This window comes from Camelus ferus, chromosome 16 (genome assembly GCF_009834535.1).
Source record: "Camelus ferus isolate YT-003-E chromosome 16, BCGSAC_Cfer_1.0, whole genome shotgun sequence".
Taxonomy (NCBI): domain Eukaryota; kingdom Metazoa; phylum Chordata; class Mammalia; order Artiodactyla; family Camelidae; genus Camelus; species Camelus ferus.
Genome location: NC_045711.1, coordinates 22,500,950 through 22,524,519, shown reverse-complemented (window position 1 = coordinate 22,524,519; position 23,570 = coordinate 22,500,950). Strand labels below are relative to the sequence as shown.

Genomic DNA, 23,570 nt, shown 5'->3' with positions numbered 1-23,570 from the left:
CAGCAGCGCTCGGACAGCCCTCTCTCCTGCTCAGCCCTGCTGTCCTCTCTGTTTGTTCTCAGCTGGTCCCCACCCAGCCTGACCTCAGCCCATCCCACCCTCCAGCCTGGGCAAGCAGCAAGCCAGCAAGCGAGCTCCGAGCTCCGTGGGCCTGCCCGCCCCTGCGCCCCTCGCACAGCTGGGAGTCGTTTACTGCAGGCCTGCTCTGCATTTTCTCTCAGCCGGCAACAAAGATTCTTAAAGAGGCCCTGCCAGTTCTCCTCCTCCTGGGCCTTGGGGACCACCCCCTCCCTAGGGTCTTCCCAGGGGTGCCTGCTTGACCTTGTGTGGGGAGCAGGTGCCAGGGTGGGACAGCTCAGGCCAGCAGGCTGGGTGACTCCCTCGGTGGTCAGCCCTGGGCTGTGGTGGCCAGGCCACCCTGACTGTCAGCGGTGGCGGGGGGGGGGGCACCTGACCAGCCTCCTTGGACTCCTTGACTGGAGGGCGTTCATCCCAAGCCCGAGGAAGCTGAGGACAAGTCCTCAAGACCCACTACTCAGGAGATGCCAGACCAAGGTCCTCCCAGCCTGGCCTCACCCTGACTTGGTGAAGAAACACAGGCGCCCCAGGGCTTGGGCCGCCCGCAGCCCAGAAACACCCCACTGTGCCAAAACGAAGAAAATCCTTAAAAGAGCTGAAGCTTTTAAGCATTTTCAGAAATCCTCTGACCTTGCATGAGACCAGGCAGGCTGCCCACACACGTGTCCAACAGACCCCGCCAAGGTCAAAGGGAGCTGCCTGGCCCAGTGGGGTAGGAGATGCTGGCCTGGCCGGCCATGCGGTCAGCCGTGAGCCCTCCTGGCTGTTCCCAGGGCCCGGCCATCGAGGAGGGCAGGCCAGTCCCCCACCCCAGGCCGCTGGGGCCTGCCCGGCTGCAGCGGGTGCTCCGTGCCAGCAGGGGCCAGCTCTCCTCCTCCTCCTCCCAGGACCCCAAGCCTGCAACACTGCCTGTAGTCCCCAGAGGGTGGGGGAAAGCTTATGGCTGGACCAGGGTGGTGGGCCCTGGGGTCTCTAACCAGGGTCTTTTTTTTTTAAATTTTATTAAACCTTACAAGTTGTAGAGAGAATAGTACAATGAAACGCCACTTATCCATCACCCAGATTCAATAATGAACAAGATTTTTTCCCATTGCTTAAACTATTCTTATTTTTTTCCTTCGCTATTTTAAAGCAAATCCTAAATATCTTGTCAATTTATGCAACGTGACTTGTTTTGCACGAGGCCTTTAAAAGAGCCAAGATTCCTGGAGCAGCTGGCACAGAGCTGGACCTCTGCAAACAATCCGGGGATGACGACAGGAGATTCATAAACATCCTGCCACGGACCAAACGTCTGTGTCCCCCTCCCATCCACGGGGTGAAGGCCAGCCCCAGTGGGACGGCATTAGGAGGTACAGCCTCTGGGAAGAGATCGGGTTAGGAGGGCGGAGCCTCACGACTAGGGCTGGTGTCCTCATAAAAGAGACTGGAGTGCTCCCTCACCCGTTCTGCCTCAAGGATGCAGTGAAAAAGATGGCCAGCAAGGAACCATAAGAGGACCCGCCCCCGCCCACCGCCTGACACCAAATCTGCTGGCAAATCTATTACATCGGACTCCAGCCTCCAGGACAGTGAGGACTGAGTTTCTGTTGTTTATAAGCCACTGGTCTGCGGTGCTGTGTTAGAGCAGCCGCAGCCGACAAGACACACCTTCATCACGATAAGAGAGGCTGTGGTCAGATGCCCCTTCCCATAACATCGATGGCAGCCCCTGAAAGAAGTGTTTCAGCACCTACTTGACTGAGACCAAGCTAAGGCTCAGAGAGGTGAAGCCTTCTGCCTAAGGACACACAGCTAAGAGAGAGGGGTCAAGCCTGGACATGTGACTCTAAAGCTATATTTCACCATCTTTTGTGTCGGATCCACCTGGAACTTGGAGGTCACCTTGCTTATCTGGTTATAGCTGGAGTGAGTGGCAGGTATGGCCCGGGGCATGGGATCCAGGGTAAATCCCGGGCAAGCAGGGGTTCAGCTTTGGTTTAGGTGCTTTCAGATGGACACAGGATTCCTCTGCGCCCCCTGGTGAAATGTCTTTCATAGGCTGTTCCCTCTAAGATGAGCGGGTGTGTGGGAGGGGGAGGCCAAAAGGCCTCCCCTGAGGATGGTGTCTTGTTGCAGATTTGGGCATCGCCCCGGTGGCAGAGCAGGGAGATGAGAAAGCCACCAGCCCAAAAGATGGGGAAGGTCAAAAACAGCCCTGGTTACCAGCGCCACCCACCTAAGTCTTTGCGTTGCCATGGCAACGCTCCTCCCGTGCTACCCATTGCTGCATGGGGTCTGCTGGGACTGAAGCGAGAGCCTCCTGCACGCGGCTCCTTAGAAAGGGCTTGAGGCTGGTCTGATGGGGACCAGCTGCTCAGTACGCCACACACGGGGTCACAAAGAGCTGTCATGGGCACCATCCTCTCCCAGCCTCCCTGCTCGCAGGCAAGGTTCTGGGGAAAGAGGCCAATGCCCCCTCATTTCCCACCTGTGACAGCCTCCCAGCCCCTGCTTGTTGAGCTGGTCTGGCCACACACCTGGCTGGCTCTTGCCTTCTCTGGTCCAGCCCCTCCCTCACCCTGAATGTGGCAAAAAGGAGATGGAGCCTGGGAACCAGAACAGAGCTGACCCACCTAGAATGGGGTGGTGAGGCTGTGATGTTGAACGATACTGCATACTAAGAAATACAAATGGGGCTTTTTGTCCCCGGTTCCTGGTACAAGAGCTTCTAAAGCCGTTGCAATTTCCTGAGTGATCGGGTGAGAGGAGCATCTCTTGGCTTTCATAAGGAGCCCCTTTTGACCATGCCTGAGATTACACGAATGAGGTGACTCCTGGTGGGTCCCACGTCAGCCTCAGGATGGGTCTGGCAGCCAGAGGAAACAACAGCTTCATTCAAGCTTGGAAATTTGAGCCCCGCCCCCTGACCTTCCGGGGAAGGGGCAGGGGCTGGAGGTTGAGTTGATCCCTAATGGCCAGTGACTTAGCCAATCATGCTAGGTAATGAAGCCGCCATGAAAACTCCTAAGTGATGGGTTTCAGGTTCCTCTGCGTGCAGGTGCCGGGAGGGTGGCGCGCCCGGTGGGCGCAGGTTCTCGCCCTGTGCATCTCTTCCCTTTGCCTGTTTCTGCTTCACAGCCTTTATAATAAACTAGTATTAGTAAGTGCAGTCTTTCCCTGAATTTGATTCATTCTAGCAAATCCTTCAATCTGCGAAGGGGGTTGTAGGAACCCCTCCCCCACCACCCCGACTTGTGATTGGCATCTGAGGTGGGGGGTGGTCTTACGGGACTGAGCCCCTAACCTGTGGGGTCTGCACTAACTCCAGGTAGTGTTGGGGAGTCAGAGGTGTGGTGTTGGAAACGACTCAACATATTTGGTGTCCGAGGGGGAAAGCCCCTCATCTGAGGTCGGAAGTGCTGGGAGTAGCGGCAGCACAGAGGGGCAGAGGCACCAGGCGCTCCCGAAGCCCCCAGAGGTTCCACACAGCCACAGTCGCCATCACTGGTCTATGCACCTGAGAGCGACGCGACAGCGGACCACAGGGGGTGGCCCGAGGACCGGCAGCGCCGGCACTACAGGGAGCTGGTTGGAAGTGCAGGCGCTCAGGCCCCTTTCAGCAAGGGCGGGAGAGCCGAGGCTCCTCGGAGGCTGAGAGGCCCGCAGACCTGAAAGACGCTTAGGAATTAACCTGGTGAAGACGTTGGGAAAGAATGTTCCAGGAAAAGAAATGATCTGCATGTTTTCTAAGAAGGAGAAGAAGTTCCATTGACCAGAGCTGGGACCTGGAGTGGGTGGTGGAGAAGCCGCCTTCATTATGACAGGACCACCACTGGGGACACTCCGGACTGCCCTCTGCCACTTAATGGGGGCAACCAACCCCCTAGTTTGCCAGGTGGGGGGCTTTCAGTGGGCCACCCTACCCTTACCTAACCCCGGAGGTGGCAGGACCCCTCTTTGGTAAAGCTGGGGCATTGTTTGGCTGAAATTCAACCAAAGTCAGCTCCGGGTTCCCTGTGGAGCCTGGACCAGAGGCGGTGCCCAGGTGGGCTCTTTAAACGGATGGAGGCCGAGCAGTGTCACCATGAAGCTCCATAAAAGAGAGGCAGGAAAAGCACCGTTTAGCTCAGCCTCCTTGGGGGAGGCTGGTTCCTCTGAGTCCAGGGCAGGAACTTGAGAGATGAGAGGGGACCTCGAAGCCGGCAGGGTCTCACTTTACAGAAGAGGGGCCTGGGTGTGTAGGGGAGCAAGGAGGGCCCTGGTCTGCTCAGCTCTGTGGCTAAGGACTAGAACTCAGGTCCCTGGTCCCTGCCTCTGTGACCATACCCAAAAAACACCAGCTGTTCCATCCTGCCCTGCTCTGACCATTAGAACGTGCCTCCTCACATTAAGCCAAAGCCCGTCTTGGATCTTTAAAGACGTCATGGTTCATGGTGCATTCAAACTGTCCTTGCCATCCCACCCAGAGCACCGCAGATGGATCAGATTCACCATCAGCATCTAAGTGTCACCCGAGGTACCCCGGGGCGGGAGAGTGGGGGTTCCCCTCGGGGACAGGACTCCACCCCTTGGCACCAGCAGGGTTCGGACTGGAGAAGGCACATGGCCACTAAGCAACTCCTATGCCTGGAACTCTGAACAGCCCCCGTAGTGGGATGAATGGTGTCCCCCAAAAGATACATCCAAGTCCTGATTCCCAGAACTTGTGAACGTGACTTTGGAAAAAGGGTCTTTGCAGACGTCATCAAGTTAAGGACCTTGAGGGGAGATCATTGTGGATTTAAGGTGGGGTCTCCACCCAACGGGAGAAACAAGAGGGGGTTGAGGCACCGAGAGACACATGCAGACAAGGCCACGTGCTGACAGAGGCAGAGCCCCGGGGAATGCCGCCGCAAACCAAGGGTGACAAGGACAGCCTGGAGCTTCCAGAAGGAAGCAACCCTGCCAACACCTTGATTTCAGATATCTGGTCTCTAGACCTGTGAGAGAGCAAATGTGTGTTTTAGGAGCCCCCTCAATTTGTGGTCATGTGCGCCGGCGGCCCCAGGAAATTAACACAAGCTCCCAATTCCCGCCTCTGCCTCTGGGGGTGGCATCTTGTGCCATCCCCAGGATCTGCCCTGGGCAGGACAGACCTGGGCGCCCTGCTTGGCCAGGTTTGAGGCCGTCTGCAGGATTGGGGTTAGAGGGATCAGAGGCACTGGCGAGCCCCGGCAAGGCAGACGCCCCAGGCTTGCTCCCTCCCGGCTGGGCCTGCTGGAACGAGTTCTGATAAGGCGCCCATGGGCAACCACAACTCAGACCCCGTGCCCTCCCTGTGTTGCCTGGGCAGCACGATGACGCCCGGTCCTGGGGCCCCTGAGCCCCTCTGGACTGGCTGCCTGGCCTCCCTGAGACCCCTCAGTCCCCCTTCAGCCCTCTCTCAGCCCATCTCCCCTCTCCCTCCTTTTCTCTCTTTAGATCACAGCCAGCAGCCGGCTCCTTCAATTCCTCCAGCCAGGTCCTGACTCCTCTCCTCTCCCTCGGGTGTCATTCTTTTTCCATCCCCTGCGGGTATAGACCCCAGGCCCGGGCTCCTACCCTCAGCTCAGCCTGGAGGGGCCTCTGTGAGCTCCTCGGCACTGAGGGCCTGAACACACACATCTGCGCGGATGGAATCGGCATGGAACCCGGGGAGCCATCGGGTAGGAACAGGGAGCTGGGGAGAGAGCTCCACGTTCTTTCCCTGCCGTTTTGCAACCACCACATGCTTGGCTCCGGGCTCCTGGCGTCCCCACCAGCGACATTCTTTCAGCAGATCAGCTGCTGCCACATCAGACCTTTTCTGTCCAGCTCGCACTGAGGCCCAGGGACTGCCACCTTCGCCTGAGGCCACATGGCGTGGGGGGGGGGGGGTGGCAAGAGCCAGTCACCACGAATTCTGGCCATTTTGGGAGGCCTGAGCAGGTTTGTGTGAGGTGGTGGCCAAAATCTTGGCAGGGGCGGGGTGAGAGCTTGAGCTGCTGGGAGACTGCTTTTAAAAAACATTCTGTTATGTCTTCTATACCTCGGTAAAAAACTAAGTTAAATAAATTAGCAAATAAAGAAAACCCTTTCACTGCATGAGGATACACAAGTGTTTTCAAGGGGAAAGTGTTGCCCGTGAATCCTCTCCCTCAACAGAATCACTAGCATGTGTCACGTGCTCCTCGCCCCCAGCCAAGTGCGGTAACTGTGGCTCCCCGGGGTCACCCGGGCTGCTGCCCAGCGGGGGAGGGTAGTTCCCGGAAGGGTCCTTCTGGGAAGAAATGTGTGAGACAGGGAAACTCGACAACCAGTGAGCGTTAATGCAGGACTGTTCTGCCACTTGTTTGTCTAAGTTGATGGCATGTCTTCAAGATCTTTCCCGTCGGCACATAAGGGGTCCGCAAAGTCCTTTTGAATATCTGTGTAATACTCCATTCCACGGAGGGCCGGTAACATATTTAACTATTCCTCAGTGCATCTGAATCTCCTTCCTGAGTTTGGGAAACCTGCCACCATGGGAGCTGAAAAGACCAGGTCGCTGCTCTCAGACGGCCTCGAGGGGCCTTGAGTCTGCAGCAAATGACTGGCGAGGCGGGGATGGTTCAGGGCGCTTGCTGGGCGTGTAGGACAGCTGCGGTGGCAGCATCCGGAAGCCAGGGTCCCACGAGGCAGCAAGCCCATCCTTGGGTGGGGCATTGGTGGCTTCCGTTCCAACCTGTTCCTGGTTACAGCTGATTACAAATGGTGGCTCCACCGTCAGGAGGTGGAGTCTATTTTCCCAACCCTTGGATCCCTGCTGGCCTTGGGATGCTGGGGGTGTCACCAGAGAATAGGTTCTTGTCTGGCACAGGAAGGAATTCAAGAGCGAGGCATAGTAAAGTGAAAGTAAGTTTATTCAGGGAGATACACACTCCATAGACGGGGTGCCAGCTGTCTCAAAAGGCAAGAGAGGCGGCCTTGAGGTGTGGGGGTGGTTAGCTTTTACAGGCTGGGTAATTTCATATGCTCATGAGTAGGAGGATTATTCCAACTATTTGGGGGAAGGGGTGGGGATTTCCAGGAATTAGGCTACTGCCCACTTCTTGGCCTTTTATGGTCAGCCTGGGAACCATCGTGGTGCCGTGTGTCATTTAGCAGCTAAGGTATTACAACAAGCGTACAATGAGGCTCAAGGTCGCCTGGAAGCTGAATCTTCTGCCATCTTGGGCCGAGTTGGTTCTAACCAGTTTATGTCCTATTCTCCATTGCCGTGTCCTTGTCTTAATGGTTTTGCTCTGCCCCCTTCCCTCCTGTCTCAGGGAGGCCTTGCATCTTGCATCATGGAACACTGCCGCCACCTGACCCCGCCCGGGTCAGAGTCCACCAGGATGGGAGACCATATGGCGGGAGCCCCCTCCCCACCCCGCAATTCCTGCCATCCCACATGAGGCCCCTGACGTGAGTGAGCGAGCCCTGTCAACCCCATGCAGAGCAAAGGTGAACCGCCCCAGCTGAGCCCAGGGGCTCCTGCACAGAGGGATGCAGGTGGGAGGAAGCTGCTAGGTTTCGCGGTGGCTAGTTACTTGGCGAAAGTTACCCGGAAAACTAACCTGCCTTGTTTCCTGCTCAGCCTGGTTCCCCAGCCTTCCCATCCCTTCTGCAAGCTTCCTAATTCCTTCCACAAATCCCTTTTCTGCTTACGTTCACCAGAGTTGGTTTCTGTTGTTTGCAACTTAGAACACTGGCTGCTATAGAAATCGGTACTGGACGTGGATTTCAGGTACTGGACCCTCAAAGGGTGGACTGAAAACAGAGAACATACAATTTGTACACACCCTGCAAAGCGGCTGCAGTTAAAGAGATTGAGGAAGGGCTGGCAGGGTCTAGCTCAGGGGCAGAGCGCATGCACGAGGCCCGGGGGTCAATCCCCAGTACCTCCATTAACAACAGCAATAGCTACAGAAAGACTGAGGACAGAGGCGCTGGTTAGGACGTGAAGCCACCGACTCTCACGCACGCTGCCGGGGGGGGGGGGGGGCGAGCACGCGCTGGGAGGGCGTTCGGCCTTATCCTCGGGAGCGAAAAGCACGACCCAGCAAGTCCACTCCGAGGCATACGCCCAAGAGAAGTGAGCCCACACGCCCACCAGAGGACGTCGCAAGAATGCTCACAGAAACTTTACCCGGACGCCAGAGACACTGGAGGTCGTCCCGAGGCCCGTCAGCTGTAGAGCAGGTCGGTGAATCGTGGCAAATTCAGACAACGGAGCTCCGCTTTGCTGCAGGGAGCAGCACGCACGGATCTCACGGGCCAGACGCCGAGCCAGGCGAGGCTGACGCGGACGGGCACGCACCGCCTGCCTCCTCACGTGAAGTTCAAGGAGGGGAGAGACTAATCTCCACTGACAGAGGTCAGCACGGCGGTTACGCTGGGGGGTGGGGGGTGCTGCTACTAACGGGGTGGGGCGAGGCGCGTCCACTACCGAGCTCCGAGGGGTGGGGGTGGGGTGTATAGATGAGCTGGGCTCCGTTCTTTGTGCTGGTCTAGATGCACACAGATCGTTTTGTACAGGTATATGCACACGTTACACCAGTAAAGCGGTCTCCCCAAGTCTCTCTGGCACTCAGGGATGGGAATCTGGCATTGCACGCACGGGGGAACCGGCTGATCCAGTCATTGCCTATGGTTCCCTGGAATGAGGTATTCAAGGATTCCAGGCTCAGAGGTGATTGCTTCTAATGTGACTAAAGCAAGGAGGAAGCAGGTGAGGCAACTTAGGTGAAACATTTTTGAGAGGCGTTCAGTCTCAGGGTACAGAGGCTGGGGAAAGCCCTTTGTTCTTTTCTGGCTACCTCCTTCCTGCTTCCTGAAAGGCAGACACGATGGCTGGAATCCCAGCAGCCATTATGAACCACAAGGCAACCTTGAGGATGGCAACTGTGTATTAAGTGGTATATAAAGAAGGAGCCTACTCTTCTGTGTGAGAGAAAAATAAAATATCTCATATAAGTCACTGCTATTTTTGATTTTCATTAGATGAAGCTGAAGCTAAAAATATCTAATGCAGGTACATCCATCAGAGATCTAGCTTCCTTACTAGCTTGAGCCACTGAGTGATGCTAACTCTCTCCTCCAGTGGTTGACTGAAGACTGGACTCCCTGGTGGCCCATGAATTCCTCGATACAATGTAGAGAACGGAATCCAGCAGCCTGGACCCTTGAAGAACGTACTGTGTGCAGTCAGTCTTCAGCCCCTAATCTGGAAAGACCCAGACAGCTCTCCTGCCCCGAGACCCAGGGAAATGCACTGTAGACGGAGGTACCAGCCTCTTAGAAAGTGCCCTTGTGGCTTATCTCTGTAGGTCAGAGAGGGTCCCCACCCCAAGACACTGTCATTGAAAGGGCTTCCTGATTGTAATGGGGAGGATGTGGCTAGCTGCCCACGAGGTGCTCCGGGCCAGATAAGCAGCTTGCAAAGCTCTTATTTGATTTGTATCATTAAAAAACAAAACAAAACAAAACAAAACAAAACTCAAAACTTGAGACATGGTGAGCAGGGCTGATGGAGCCATTATGATAGAGGCGTGCCCCCCCCCCCCCCCAGTTCCTGGGTTGCCCACAGCCCCTTCAGAGGCAACTGGTCGAATGTCCTAGGGCCAGGGCCCTGGAGGAAAACAAGTCTGTGTGGTAGGGACAGCCTTCCTCCTTGCCATTAACCAGGTGACTGAGAGCTCCAGGGAGAGGCTTCTGGGGCTGTTGTAAACGCCTGGTCAGTGGACTATCCTGAACTACACCAGGTAAAGAGCCCAGCCGCCCGTCTGCTGTTCCAGACGTGGCCCGATCGGAGCGCTGGGTTATAGACCAGCACGTGGAGCCCGGCGGCTGCTGTGATCGGCGCTCTCTCTCTCACACACACACGCGCACACACACGCACAGCCTGCCTCGGGACCACGCCAGCTCTCTAATTCTGTGTGCGTCCCCTGCCATCACATCAGGCCACTGCTGTTGCCCCGGATGGCAGTGAAGGGAGGGGGCCCTGGCCCCTTGGGAAGGGCACCACCTTTGGGCTTCTGAGCACTTGGTGCTGCTCCAGCCCTTTCCCAGTGGCCCACAGGCTGGACTCAGAGCACAAGGCAGCTCGTGGGCTGCTGGGGGCCGCAGGGCACGTGGCCTTGGTGAGCGGCTCACCCCGGGGGCCCTGGAGGCCTGACGTGAGGACCACCTAGGAGGTGTCCGGACATGCCCAGGGAGCGTCTCTCCTTCCAAACCACAAGCAGCTTTTGGTCCCAACACCTGTGTGTGGGTCCTGAGCTGCCCTCCATGAGCTAGACACGATTGGAGCCCCCTGGCCGTGAGCACTTGGCAGCAGGTGAAAGCAGGCCCACTCCGTCGTTGGAGGTCGGGGAACTGACACCTGCGAGCCACACCACCCGGCCTCCCAGCCACCCAGCCCTCAGCCACCTGCAGCCTCCCGGGGAGTTCCTCATGATCAGGAAGGGAAGGGAAACACAGGCCTGGCTTCAGGCTGCGCCACGGGCTGATGCCAGATGGAAGAGACTTGCCCTGGCGCTGTCACCCTGGCGGGAGGACACTGTCACCTGCCTTTGGGCAGAACGTTGAGATAACATCTTATCCTCCATTTGGGTAGAGGGAAGCGCGCCCAGGGGCCACCTTGCCTGTGGAAGTGGCTGATGCTTTGGTCAGAGTCTGGGACAGGAGTCAGACGGAGGATGAGGGATGGCGAGCTTTGGGAAGAGGACGAAGGCGTGCCTTGGGCTGGTTACACAGAACCAGTCCCGTGACTGTTCCCCAAAAGACCCTGCCCCTCTGCAGTGCGGGCTGTCTCCTGTGGAGGTGTCACTCTACCATAAGGGCCTGCACTGCTGGTTCTCAGGTGGCCTTGGTGGCAGGCTCTGCATGCTCACCTTGGCCTGGGCACCGACGCTGACATGATCTGACGTTTGCTCCTGAGCCCCAGCTGGCACCTTCCATCGCCCGGGCAGAGCACCGAATCCCTGATGGCAGATGCTCACGGCGATGTCTTCCATCCAAGGGACCGACATTTACTCTAGATTCAGAGTGGTCCTCCCCACCCGTCACACTGCCAACCCTGAACTCAGCGGACGGCACGAGGGCTGCCCCAGATCATGCAGATGCTGAGTCCCAGGGAGTCACTGTAGAATGAGTAGCCCATGACACGTAACTGGCTTATGAAGAGACGGCTGGGACAAACCCTCAGGCTCAGGGTGACAGTGACGAGGGATGGAAGAACCAGGTCAGCAGCATGTCAGCCAGTCCTGGAGCCGCCCTCCTTCCACATTCCTTCATACCTTCTCTTATCATTAACTGCCAAAAACAACCCACCTGAAACAAAAACCCAGCCCTGCCCTCCAGTCCGTGATGCACGCTGCGCTCATGGCCAGGGCCTGGTCCTCCCCCTCCCGGAACAGCAGTGACGGAGCCAGTGGTGTCTGAGCTGTATAGCCAGTCCCCCAGGGGCAGCTGTTTTGCTGCTGGTCCCTGAAACTCTGGGCTCTGCTGGTTTAGCGGTCTTATACCCACGAGAGGAAAAGTCCACCTCCACTGGCTCCACTGACTGGACGCTGAGGCTGGCATTTGGCCTCTGGGACCACTCATGAGCTTGGGCAGATCAGATAGGTGAAGGAAGAAGGCAGGAGGCCTGCACTGGGCTGGTGCGCCCTGATCGTCATAGGGGACAGGGTTGCCGCTCGAAAGCCCACAAGGAGGATGGAAAGAATCAGTGATTCCCGGGGCATCTCCTCAAACTGCTGGCTCCAACAGCTGAACGTGGGGCTGCTGGCTTCCTTACAGACAGGATCCACCAGGGCCCAGAGCTCTTCGGAAGGAAGATTCCAGTTACCTGACTAGGCCTGTACCTTCACTGCTGAGTGCTGGCTGTAGGCGGAGGGAGCGCGGAGCAGGGGGAGAGGAGGCACCGCGGCCTCATGGCCTGCGGCTGCGACGAGGCTAGACTCCCCTTTGTGTGCCTGGTGCATTTCACAGGAACATTTCCTTTCTGTCTTCCCCTGCCCGCCACTGTGCTAATACGATGGTGATGGGAATGGCCAACAGTGTGATTTAAATAAAATGATAGATTTTTTCCAACAAGGGGCCACCCCAGAGGTGGCCAAAATGGCAGGCCTGGAGGCGGGTGCACACACTGGAGCCTGGGGGGCCTGGGGGCACCCTTTGGGAAAGGGTGAAGCTATGTGGGGTCAGGCGGAGGCTTGGTGTCCCTGCTTTTGTTTCTGGGGGCCAGGGGAGGGGGGAAGAGGGGTGTGTGGCAGGGACTGCTGCTGTCCTGGCTGCCCGGCCTCCGAACCTCCCTCCCATTGGGTGAGCCTTGTGCCGCCTCCCTCCTCAAGGCCAAGACAGTCCAGATGCTTGTTCTCTCAGACCCGGGCCAAGAGTGGTGAGCACGTGGCCCGAACCTGGCCAACCAGATGCTCCCATCGGCGGCCCTGTGCCTGGAGCGTGTATCACAAAGAAGCAGGGACGGTTTAGAATTCCTGCCCTGCTCTCGGTGGGGGCAGCCTCTGGCTCCCAGAGCCCGGTGGTGGCGTTCTAACAGGTTGTCCCCACAGGACCCCAGGCCCGGTCCCCCTGCCTTGGCCTAGATTCTTTGGGTCTTCCACGGTCCTTCAAGCACACCCTTCTGCCTGGCCTACCCCATTGTAGGCGTCTTTTCTCTGTGGTCCAGCAAGCTGCTGGTGGGCATTTAGGCTGTTTCCAGACTTCCATTGCTACAGACAGTGCTGAGCTGAGAGCCTGCCCCACGTCCCTGTGCCCGGTGCGAGGACTGACGGAGGGCAGATTCTGAGCAGGCATTGGTCCCTCCTCCGGGAACACGCCCTCCGCGCGTGCTCCCCACGGCGGCTGCTCCTCACTCTTCGCACCTTCCCTGAGGCCCAGCCTCAGCAGCCCCCGCCCGCGCCTCCCACCTCGCGCCCCTGGCTTCCCTCGCCCACCATCCCAGCTGTAGTCACCCCGGGTGCTGGCTTACTTGGGATCGCCCGTCTCACTCACGAGACCACAGCTTCACACGGAAGGGGCCGTGTCTGCTCACTCACTGGACCCCAGCGCACCTGGTGCCAGAACGCCACATGGTACCCAACCACCCTTTCTGCAAGAACACAAGAACCTGGGAACCATGGCACAATTTTAATGAGCTCAGACAAGGGACGGCGGAGGGCAGAGGGGAAAGGCCGTGTGGGACCAGCCACGTCTGGCTGCTCTCCGACAAACCAGCCGGGCAGCGGGAAGTGAGAGTTCTCAGCTTTGGAGTACACTAGTTGAAACCTTCCAGTAGTTTCTTTGGGCTCCGAGAGCTCAGCAGAAGCAGGGGAGCCATCTGGTGGCCGGATGTTGGAGGTGGCTGCAGAGAGGCCGTGAAGGACGGATGGGAACCGGCCTGCAGGGCGTCCCGGGAGGTGCCTGGCTTCTGTGCGCTCCGGCCCCCCTGCCCCCGGACTCCTGACTAGTCCACGCCCGAGGAGTTGGTCAGGTAGAACGGACGGATGACCACTTGGAAGCTGCTGAAGGATCCCACTGGGCAGGGGAAGAAGGAAGCCCTCCTGGAGTCGTTGGTGCTCAGAGTCCTGGGGATCAAGGCCTTCCGGTCCTCGAAGTCAGTGACATCCGCCACGAAGTGCCCCTCACACAGCATCAGGGCCTTGTTCTCGTAGCCGACGGTGGGATCCGAGTAGCCGGACTTGGAGAGGGCCAGGAGCGGGGGCTCATCAGAGGAGCACGAGTAGCCATAGTTCCAGCAGCTCTGGACGGTGGGGAGGTAGACGAAAGCCCAGGAGACGAGGCTGGCCTGGAAGAGGAAGCTGGGGTGCTGCGGGGTCTGGAAGGACCGGTAGGGGTTGTAACCGGAGCCCGTCACGGAGGCGCTCCAGGTGGGCGAGGTGTAGAGCCGCGGCTGGTAGATGTCCTCGGTGAGGTTCAGGCCTCTGTACTGGGCCAGCAGCTGGAAGGGCACCGTGTGGAACTCCAGGGCCTGCAGCGTCTTCTTCTGGAAGAGGGCCTTGTGACTCCAATACAGGGACAGGTTAAACTGCAGCTCGAAGAGGTCCCTGGGTGGCATCATGGGGAAGCGGACCTCCTCCACCAAGCCCTCCACATCCGTGTGGGAGGCGCGCCTCTCCCGGCTCCAGGTGTCTACGGCCATCAGCAGGGCCAGCTCGCTGGGCACGACCAGCTCGCTCTTGGAGAGCAGCGTGCGGAGGAGGGCCAGGGGCACGCTCGGCCAGGCGTCGGCCTGCGTCAGGGCCCCAAAGTTCCAGGCCAGGAACTGCACGCAGACCTCCTCCAGCACAGGGTCCTGGGTGGCAAGGGCGTAGGCATAGAGGTCCAGGGGTGTCCGGAAGGAGGGGTCTTGGGGGAGGAAGATGGCAAAGAGGCTGCTGCAGTAGCCCTGCAGCTGCTTGGCCCCGTAGGTGGAGGCCAGCTTGTGTAAGCACTTCACCGACGACAGAGAGACGTCTATCCTCCGGGAGTAGAGGTACCTGGGGGGAGACGAGGGCTGACCACCTGGCCACACGCCTGACCCTGCAGGACGACACCCGTGCCCGGCCGCATGCTCGCCGTCGAGTGCTGACACACCTGGGCGAGCCATTTCAAGTGGCATTTGGTGCCCCCTGATTTATCTCCTGGATCAGCCCACATGCCAAGCTCACGTTTGCTCAGAGCCATGTGTGCTGACAGCTGGGCGGACTCCATGCTCCTGGAAGATGTTACTTCCCCCTCATCTGCGAGGGAGGTGGCCCCACCCCCTCCTCCATCATCATCATCATCCTCCCGGGTGGGACCTGCCAGCCACGCCCTGCATCAGCATTGCACTGACCCTCCCTTCTTGTCATCACACCCCTGGCCAGACCCCTTCAGTCCCCCTGGGTGCCCCTCTGCCCCCAGCTCCTGTCCGGTGCCCCCACGACATGGTCATCGCCCCTGGTCGCCTGCTGTCTGCCTCCCCTGTCAGCCGTGAGCCCTGCGGGTGGCACCCAGTCTGTGCTGTTTGCCACGAAACTCAGTTATGTTCCTCGGTTCCGCAGGAACCACTTTGCTGCGTAAAGACGTACGAGGAGGGAGCCTGCTGGGAGGGGAAACGCCAGGCTGTGGCTGCCCACGTCTCCTGGGACACGGTGAGTGGGGTTCTGCTGTTAGGAAGAGCCAAACTCTCCCCTGGCCTCTCTCGAATGCTGGGCCTTCCAGGGACACCTGGACTTGCGGGCCACCTCATCACTTGAACACAGAGCCAGGTTTGCCCAGAGAGAAGCCGGGGCCCTGCAGTGCCCAGTGACAGCGCAGAGGCAGGCCCTCCCTCCTCGCACCCTCCCTACCCTCGTTCACTCAGCACATCACGTGATCCTGCTGTCAACCACGAACTTGGAAGCAAACAAGGGCACCTGCAGTCTCCGGCCCATCGCCCACGGCTGGGTGTCTGCAGCCTCCAGCCCGGGCCCGGGAGCCCTGCCCTGTGCGGCACCAGGACAGCGCGCGGGGGCCCTCCGCTCTCGTCCGCAGCGGGACCACAGAGCCCCCGACAAATGGCAGTTGACAAATAGAGCGAGGAAACCTCAGCGTGTTCCTGTCTCCACCTCTTAATTCCCATTTCAGGCCAGAGACGGGTGGTTCCCAGGCTGCTGGGAGCCGCACAGCCCCCAGCCCAGGGAAGCCACAGCCCGGCTGGCTCTCCCCAGTCCGGGCACGCCTGCTGCCCTCAGCCTCAGGCAGGCGCCCAAGAGGGTGTGGCCGGTGGGTCCCAAGCAGCCCTGCCTCGCCATCAGGGAAGAAAATACTTTGAAAGGTAGGAGAAAGACCAAAGGCCAGGAGGTGTTAGTGACCCTCAGAAACCGGGGATCTGGCGAAAAGTCAGGCAACTGACAGGAGGCCCCGGACAGCAGGTGCTGCATGGTGACCACCAGGCAGACGGAAGGGGAGTCTGTGGGGCGGCCCCAGAGAGCAGGGGTCTCCTGAGGCCTTCGGGGGCCTGGATGGGGCTCACTGCAGCCCCTCTGCCTTGGGGGAGGAAGGAAGAGAGAGGGGGACAGAGACAGGGAGGGACAGAGACAGGGAGAGAGAGCCAGGGCACATGGCCAGATAGTCCAGAAAAATCACTGAGCTTTGACCAAGGGTGGTGACTCCAACGGGGACCAGGAAGGTGGGGACAGGCACCTGCTGTCTCTCAAAGGTATTACAGGAAATCGATCCCACTTGGAGGGGCACAGGATAGCCACCAAGTTCTCATACTTGGCTGCAAAGAAACTATTTTAATCTGTTTTTAATTGCCATTTGTTGTTTTCCCTTAAACGTCACGATCAGGTGCATACGGCTCTGGGTCACAGGAGTGAGAGAGCAGCTCTTCCTGTATGCTGCTCTTTTTTCAGATCCATGCTTTCAGAACACCAGCCCCTGGGAGGCCCCCGGGCGGTGACAGTGGCCCCGGAGCCGGGCGCTCTGCACGTGTGAGTGTGCAGAAACACGCGCACGTCAGGAGTGTGCACGAGCGTGTGGATGTGAGTGTGTGCGTGTTGTGCACACGTGTGTTCGTGAAAGCACGGCTGTGGTCAGTGCTGCAGCCCTCGTCCCCGTGGTTTGCCTCTGGAGGGGATGCTGCCCGGCCCTGGCCCCCAGCCCCCAGGACGCTCACCTGATAAAGTCCCTGACGACCGGCACGCACCCGGCATCCACCTCCATGGTGACCCTGCTGCCCGGCTCCTTCCACAGGCTGCGGGCCTCCGGGTTGGTGGACAAGATCAGCTTGTGGGCACAGATGCCCAGCTCGTCCTCCTCCTTCACCTTGACCTTGATGAACAGGTCGCAGCCCCTCTGGCTCTCAAAGATCTGCTCCAGAGCCGCGGGGAGCTCGCTGGACAAGTCGAGGGTGTGGATGCCTCTGGTCTCTGAGGAGCAGAAGGGAACATGGCAGCCTGTGAGGAGGGGCCCCAGCACACGTGTGCTCTGAGCGAAAACACCTCCGCGCCCTGGAGTTAGCCCCTGCCCTTAAGCCCTGGCTCGGGCCTGCCTCGTCTGCTCAGAGAGGCTCTGGGAGGGCTAGGGGGCAGCCCTGGAAGGCAGGGTGCTGCTGCCCCCACAGCCCCAAGCCCCGGCAAACACCCCTCATTAGCTCATCTGCTCCCCCCAATTCAGACAGCACACCCAGGTGGCGGACTTGGAGGTGCTGGCTTCCACAGCCTGGGCTCCCATCCCAGTCAGTCAATCAGTCCACCCAGCTGTGACCTCCTAAAACCCAAATCTCCTGCCTGGTTTGTTCTGAAGAGGGAGGGTCTCACGGCAAACCTGCTTGGAGCTTTGGGGCCTTTAGCAGCCTCCTTCAGGGGACCGAGTCCTAGGGAAGCTACTCGAAGGCCCCAGGGTGGTTTGAGGGTGATATACCCCCTCCCCCAGGCCCTCCCAAAGCTGGACAGGAAACTAAATCCCATCTGTTCTTTCTTTGCCACAAACAGGTTTGAATCAATTCTGACAATTAAACCAGGAGGGCTCAGCACTCCCCAGTTCCCCTCCCCCCACACCCCAGACTCTCCTCCAGCCTCCACTCTTGCCCCGGCGCTCCCCACCAGGCCAGGGCCGCATCCTGCCCTGCACTCCAGCCCCACGGCCCAGGCGCCTCCCGTACCTGCCGCAGCGGGAGACCCCCACTCCTGCCACGAACACCCTGGCTTCCCGCATGGCCCCCACGCCTGAGGCCGCACACGTCCCCCTCTGAGCGCGAGCCCAGGCAGAAGGGCAAGTGGTCACGAGAGAGCAGAGAACGGCAATAGCACCAGGGCTCAGGGATCAAACCGAGCACCCGGGTCTATCTGGAACACCCGATGGAGTCAGGGCCGAGCGGAGGGCTAGGGCTGTTTGCGATCAGGCCTTCCGGCCCCAGGAAACATTTAAAGCGGGCAGTGTGAGCCCGGGGTGGGGGCGGGGCTTGGGGGTGGCGTAACGGGTTTCAGAATGAGCACTAAGGGAGATAAAAGCCTGGTGTTTAGGGAGCTGAGCCTGCAGCCTGTGCGCGTGGGAGCACAGGCGCACCTCGTCTGGCTGCGCTTGGCAGGTGCCGCGCTTCTCACAAACAGAAGGTCTGTGGCAACTGTGCGTCGAGCACGTCTGTCGCCGCCATTTTTTCTGATGGTATCTGCTCACTTCTGTCTCTGTGTCACATTTTGTAATTCTTGTCATGTTTCTCACTTTTTCGTTATCATTATATTTGTTACGGTGACCTGTGTTCAGTGGGCTTTGATGTGACTATTGCAAAAAGATTACGACTTGCTGAAGGCTCAGATAGTGGCTGGCATTTCTTAGCAATAAAGAACTTTTTAATTAAGGTGTGTACATTGTTTTTTTTTCACTGATAGCTGCTCTTGGTTTGTTGATTTTATGCCACCAATCTATTCTATTTAGGACTGGCTGTCTTTACATTTGCTCTCTACAAAAAAAGAAAGAAAGAAAGAAAGAGAGAAAGTGTTTATATTTATTTTATCTAAAACTCTCCAGCTTCAGCCCTCCAACATACAAGGCCCTGCCCTTGTGCGCGGGCCACGGTCCCCTGCACCTCCCCGTGACCGCGAGGGGGAGCTGCTGGGCCGGGAGTTTGCACTGGTGGCAAGGGCTTGCTTTCTCACTAGCAGATGGGAACAGGGTCAGAATCTTTGTTCTAGTTGGAGCTCTGCTTCCAGCTAAGTGCGCTTGCCGATTTATTATATTGATTACTACACTACACATTATATTAACTCCAGGGGCATGACATGGTGATTCAACACTCCTGTGTTACATTGTTTCTTCAGACACAATGCTGTTGCACATCAGTAACCTACAGTAAAGCGAAAACGTCACTTTTGCAGTCAGTGGGAAACCGAGAAATTCAGGTGACTTGCTTTACTGTGATGCTCGCTTTGTCGCGCGGGTCTGGAACCCGCCCTGTGCTATCTCCGAGCTGTACCTGTATTTGGAATGTGGCTCACTGCCCAAGAATCGGGTTAAATGAAGCAATTCTGGGCAGCTCCAGCGAGGGGCAGTGAGGAAGCAGGGATTCGCTGCTGTGAGGTGGTGTGACCCGCAGGCTTTCCCGCCCCTCTTGGAGAGTGGGCTCCACCTGTGAGCCTTTGCACAGGTGGCTCTGTGACCCTAGCGGAGGGGCAGGGAGCCGGCGTGACCGCCGTCCCTGGGACCCAGGGCCTGGGCCCCCATGGTAGCTCTTGGGGAGGGGATGCAGGGAGGACCCTGGGGCTCAGGATGGAGCGTGCCCCCCACTCACCGTTGCTGCAGATGACACTGGCATCCTGGTCATGTCTACAGTTGCTTTTCATCCAGCCCAGGGATCTGCAGTTGGCCAGCGAGGGCTCTGTCCCAGTGCACTCCACCTCGTCCAGCATGATGGGGCCACTTCCTGGTGGCCCAGCAAGGACAACAGAGGCTGAGGGGGGGGGTCTGGGGCTCTTGGCCCGGGGGGGGGGGGCCCGCAAACAAGGCTGCTCCTCCGAGAAGCCTTGTAAACAAGTCACATGTATTGCATGAGATGGAAAAAAGCACTCCACAATCCTGCCGTTCCAGTGAAGCGGCTCCTGGCTAGTTAAAGCCCCTCCAGTGCCCGTCCACGTGTGCACGTGTCTTCTACCAGTGCCACCGGTAACTACTACCAGTGCGGGTTCAGATCTACTATTGTCACATTGTACCACAAACTAGCCTTTGTTCTCACAGAGTCTGTCTGCTTCGCAAATATCGAATTATACTGTCACTTGTGTGTCTCCTGTTGCTGAATATTTGGATCATGTCCCCTTTTTCAGAAATACAGCCACTTGCACACAGACTTTTCTTTTGGGGGGAAATTTTTTGAAGAAAGTACATTCTGAGGAGTGGAGCCTCTGGGCCAGAGGGAACGGCCACTGGCCGAGTGGAATGAGCCGGCCTGCCAGCACAGAGCTTCGGCCTGTTTGAAAACCTGGCTAGTGCGGAGCAGCAGGGATGCCATTCGTACACGTTAGGTACCATCCCTCCCCGGCCCAGCTGTTTGGCAGGGTCCAGCTTTGGAGGACCTGGGGACCCGCAGCCTACCTGGCCCGAAGGCGGCTCTGCCCAGAGCCTCGGTGGCGTTCCTGAAGCCCAGGGCCCGGCAGACGACATTGGCATCCGTCAGGTCCCACATATTGTCACACACCGTCCCCCACTGGCCACTGTAGAAGATCTCCACACGGCCCTCGTTGGCGGTGTCCCCATTGACCAGACGCATGTCACCATCTTTCGTGCCTGCAGCCTCCCGAGGGAGAGCGGAGGTCAGCAGGGATGAAGACTGGGCGCTGGGCCTCCATCCACCACTTCTCAGGGGCCATGTCCTTTCATGGGGACAGTAGAGTTCTCCCCAACCAGGGGTGACCCCTGGACCATTAGCTCTGAAGCACCCCCATCTGTCCTCGAGGGGGTCACATGCTGGGGAGGAGTTAAAATTCACATAGACCCCCCCACACACACAGAGGGGAGGCCCCCTGTTTCTTGCCTGAGCACTGAGCCCTTCACTCCATTGATGGAGAAGGGGCAGAGGGCTGGACTGCTGCCTGACAGGGGAGGTGGCAGGACCCCAAGGGAAGAGTGGGGGATGGGGCTGAGGCCCACACTGACCCTGCCTGAGGGTGTCTGGGGCTTGGGGGTGCAGCCTGGGTACCCCGCTGGGAGGGGTGTGGGGGAATTCCTGGGGGCAACAGGCCCAGGGCCCCCCAGAAACACAGGCCGGACATGAAAGGTGTGGAGAGAAAGTGGGGTCCCAGCCCTACCTTGCTCCCCTGCCCCCCTGAGCCAACAGCATGAGATGGGAGTTGGGGGTGATGTCAAAGGGCGAGCCTCAGATGAGGGTGAAACAGGCCTCCGTGGGGTCACCAGGACGAGGAAGGGACTCGAAGAGTAAAGAGCATGAGGACAGGCGCCCAGGACTCAGGAAACTGACTGTGTCCACTCTCCCCCACCCCCCCCCACCCCCAGCATTTGGCCACCCTGTTGGGCCCTCCTGGGCCCTCTGGTTCCCGCCGGATGAAATGGAGGAGCCCTCTGCATCCCCTCCAAAACCTACAAGCCATGACTCGGGACAACGGGGCTTCAAGCAGGAGAGAAGGCCCAGGCTGGGCTCCGCGACCCAGGACCCGGCAGAGCCTTGCAAGGAGCGGCTTAACCCCGCAGAGCACAGGGGCAGCGCTTCACAGACCGCTGCTCTCGGCGTTTCCTGGGGCTCCGCTCACTCACCTTGGGTCCCTGCCAAGAGCAGCCACATCCAGAAGAGCTGTAGTGGGGCCATGGCCAGGCCTGGGAGCCCCTCGTCCTGCAGCAGAGGAGGCAGCTGAGTGAGACAGGTGGAGACAGAAGGCCCTCGGGACCCGGACTAGTCTGTCCATCCAGCCTGTAGACCCTGCTCGTGGAGGGCTGCAGGCGGGCACGGTGCCTGCTCTCTCAGAGCCGTGAGTGTGGGAAACCCCCTTGCCCAGTTTGAAGGGGGGGGTCCTCCAAGGACAAGGAAGACTTGCTCAGATGAAGGGGTCTCTGGGCAGCAAGGACAGTGGGAACAGGAGCCCATCTCAGAAAGCTAGGCCCTGGGCGTGGCTGTCGGGGGGAATGGGTGGTGTGGGTGGGGAGGGAGGAGGCAGGGGGTGCAGGGCCCAGACTGGGAGGGGCTGGGGAGCCCTGATCAGGGTGGGACTATGTCTAGGCAATGGAGTCCTGCGGGAGTGCCCCGATATCTGCAGCAGACGAAGAACATTCTATGGGTTCTGGACCACGTGAGCCCCAGAAGGGAACAGAGTGAGAGCAGGACAGGATGAGAGGACATGCTGAGCCCGCTCAGTGCGGGCCTGGCACTGCCCCCTCTGAGATCAGTGTCCCTAGGGACAGAGGCTCGGAGAGGCAGGGGACCACCAAGGCCACACAGCCAAGCCAGCTGAGGGGCCCAGGTCTCCCCGCTTTTGCCTGAACTTCTTGCCTCTGACTAATTCTCACCGCTCGCTTTTCCTCCTCACCCCCGTGCTGCCCCTCACCTGCCCTCTCCCTGCACACGTGGAAGGTTGCGGGTCACAGCTGCTCTGGCTCCGTAAGAACCCTGCAACCCCCACACACCCGCAGGGTCCAGCAAGAAAGGGTGAGGCTGCTGTTGTGGGGGTCCCTTCTGTCAGGGCCTGGTGACCCTGAGGCAGCATCCCAGTTGTGCATTAACCAGACACCCAGGGGCTCCCAGGTACAGGGGCCTGTTAACCATCACTGACCCATGGCCAGGACTGCTCACATCACTGGCTCGTGGGATCCTCAGCACAGCCCTGAGAAACGCCTCGATGACCCCACCTCACAAGTGAGGGAGCCCAGAGTCGTAACCAGCTCCGGCTCAAACATCTGGGAAGCGATGCGTCGGGGGAGACGCGGTGGGGTCTGCCCAGCAGCCGCCCGCTCTTCATGGCACTGACCTCAGCAGATGGCCGAGGGGCTGGGGTGACCAGCTGTCCGGTGCACCAGGGCCTGTCCCTGTTTTAGCACTAGAAGTCCTGCACCCTGGGACATGCTCTCGGTCCCAGGTACACAGGGATGGCTGGTCACCCTGTGAACTCCTCAGAGAGTGACAGCCACCAGCTTTGCTCACCCTGGAACAGGAACTTGGGGCCCCAGACAAATGGCCATTCAGGCATGCGGTACATGGCATGCAAATGTCACTGCCCTTGGGGTGGCCATGGCAACCCATTTTTGCCCGACTCTCTCATTCAGGAAGTGGGACAGAGCTGCCTGGCCCTGGCCCAGTTGGTGCCTTTGCGCAGACTAGAAAAAGGTGCTCTTCCTTTGGGCAGGTCCAGCCTGGGCTGGAACACACAGATCCGGGCACGTTGGCTGAATTCTGAGCCTGCTTGCCCTTTGGCTGGGGTCCTTATACCGTGAGCAGCCTGCCCAGCTGTACATGGAGACTCTTCGGGTGCGGGAGCAGCAGTGACGGTCCCTGGGTGCAGGAGGAGCATCAGCGCCCCAGCTGGGTACAAGGAGGGAGACTTGGCTCCTGTGCACTACATTGTATAGAGAGGGGGACACCCACCTGACAGCAAGAGGAGAGAGCTTACCTGCCCTAGGCAACCACGGACGGATGTTCCAGAGTCTCCCACCGGCAGATTGACCTTCAACCCAGAAAACCCTCCCAGTACACAGTGTGGTGAGGCTGCCAGGAAAAGCTTCAGAAAACTCAGTCTAGTTTCGGTTTCTGGAAACCACCTGACACTGTTTCCTTTTGGGGTTGGCTGCCGCCAAGGCTCGCGGCCCCATCCCCCTTAGCTCTGACTGCGAGCACTGGGGGTGGCGGCAATCCAAGGCAGCAGTCCGCAGAGGGCAGACCAGCAGAGGCAGACGGATGCTGCAACCAGAGCAAGGCGGCTAACGGCCACATTTGAACTTCAACACTCTTCCAAGCTGGATGGCCTGCGCTGAGGGAGGGAGGGGAGGAGAGGCAGGGGACAGCAGTTGGAAAAGCAGAGGGTGGGCACCGA

The 23,570-nt window shown here is 58.9% G+C and overlaps 1 protein-coding gene and 1 long non-coding RNA gene across 3 annotated transcripts; one reads left to right on the top strand and one right to left on the bottom strand.

Annotated features, from left to right (window-relative positions):
• Window positions 1-634: 634 nt before the first annotated feature.
• On the top strand, window positions 635-9,356 carry LOC116656706. 2 transcript variants are annotated; one of them, XR_004311603.1, is made up of 3 exons: window positions 635-1,997; window positions 7,365-8,455; window positions 9,182-9,356. It is a non-coding gene; the product is annotated as an uncharacterized LOC116656706 (long non-coding RNA). The 2 variants fall into 2 exon arrangements; XR_004311602.1 differs by lacking the exon at window positions 9,182-9,356 and having other exon boundaries at window positions 7,365-9,054.
• A 3,852-nt stretch (window positions 9,357-13,208) lies between these two features.
• LGALS3BP (galectin 3 binding protein) lies at window positions 13,209-23,302 on the bottom strand. Its single transcript, XM_014557584.2, has 6 exons — window positions 23,151-23,302; window positions 21,307-21,382; window positions 20,131-20,322; window positions 19,334-19,465; window positions 16,721-16,973; window positions 13,209-14,576 (listed from the first exon to the last, which is right to left on the bottom strand). Exons 2-6 carry the CDS (start codon window positions 21,356-21,358, stop codon window positions 13,544-13,546), a joined length of 1,662 nt encoding a protein of 553 aa, XP_014413070.1. The 5' UTR covers window positions 21,359-21,382; window positions 23,151-23,302; the 3' UTR covers window positions 13,209-13,543.
• Window positions 23,303-23,570: the final 268 nt, after the last annotated feature.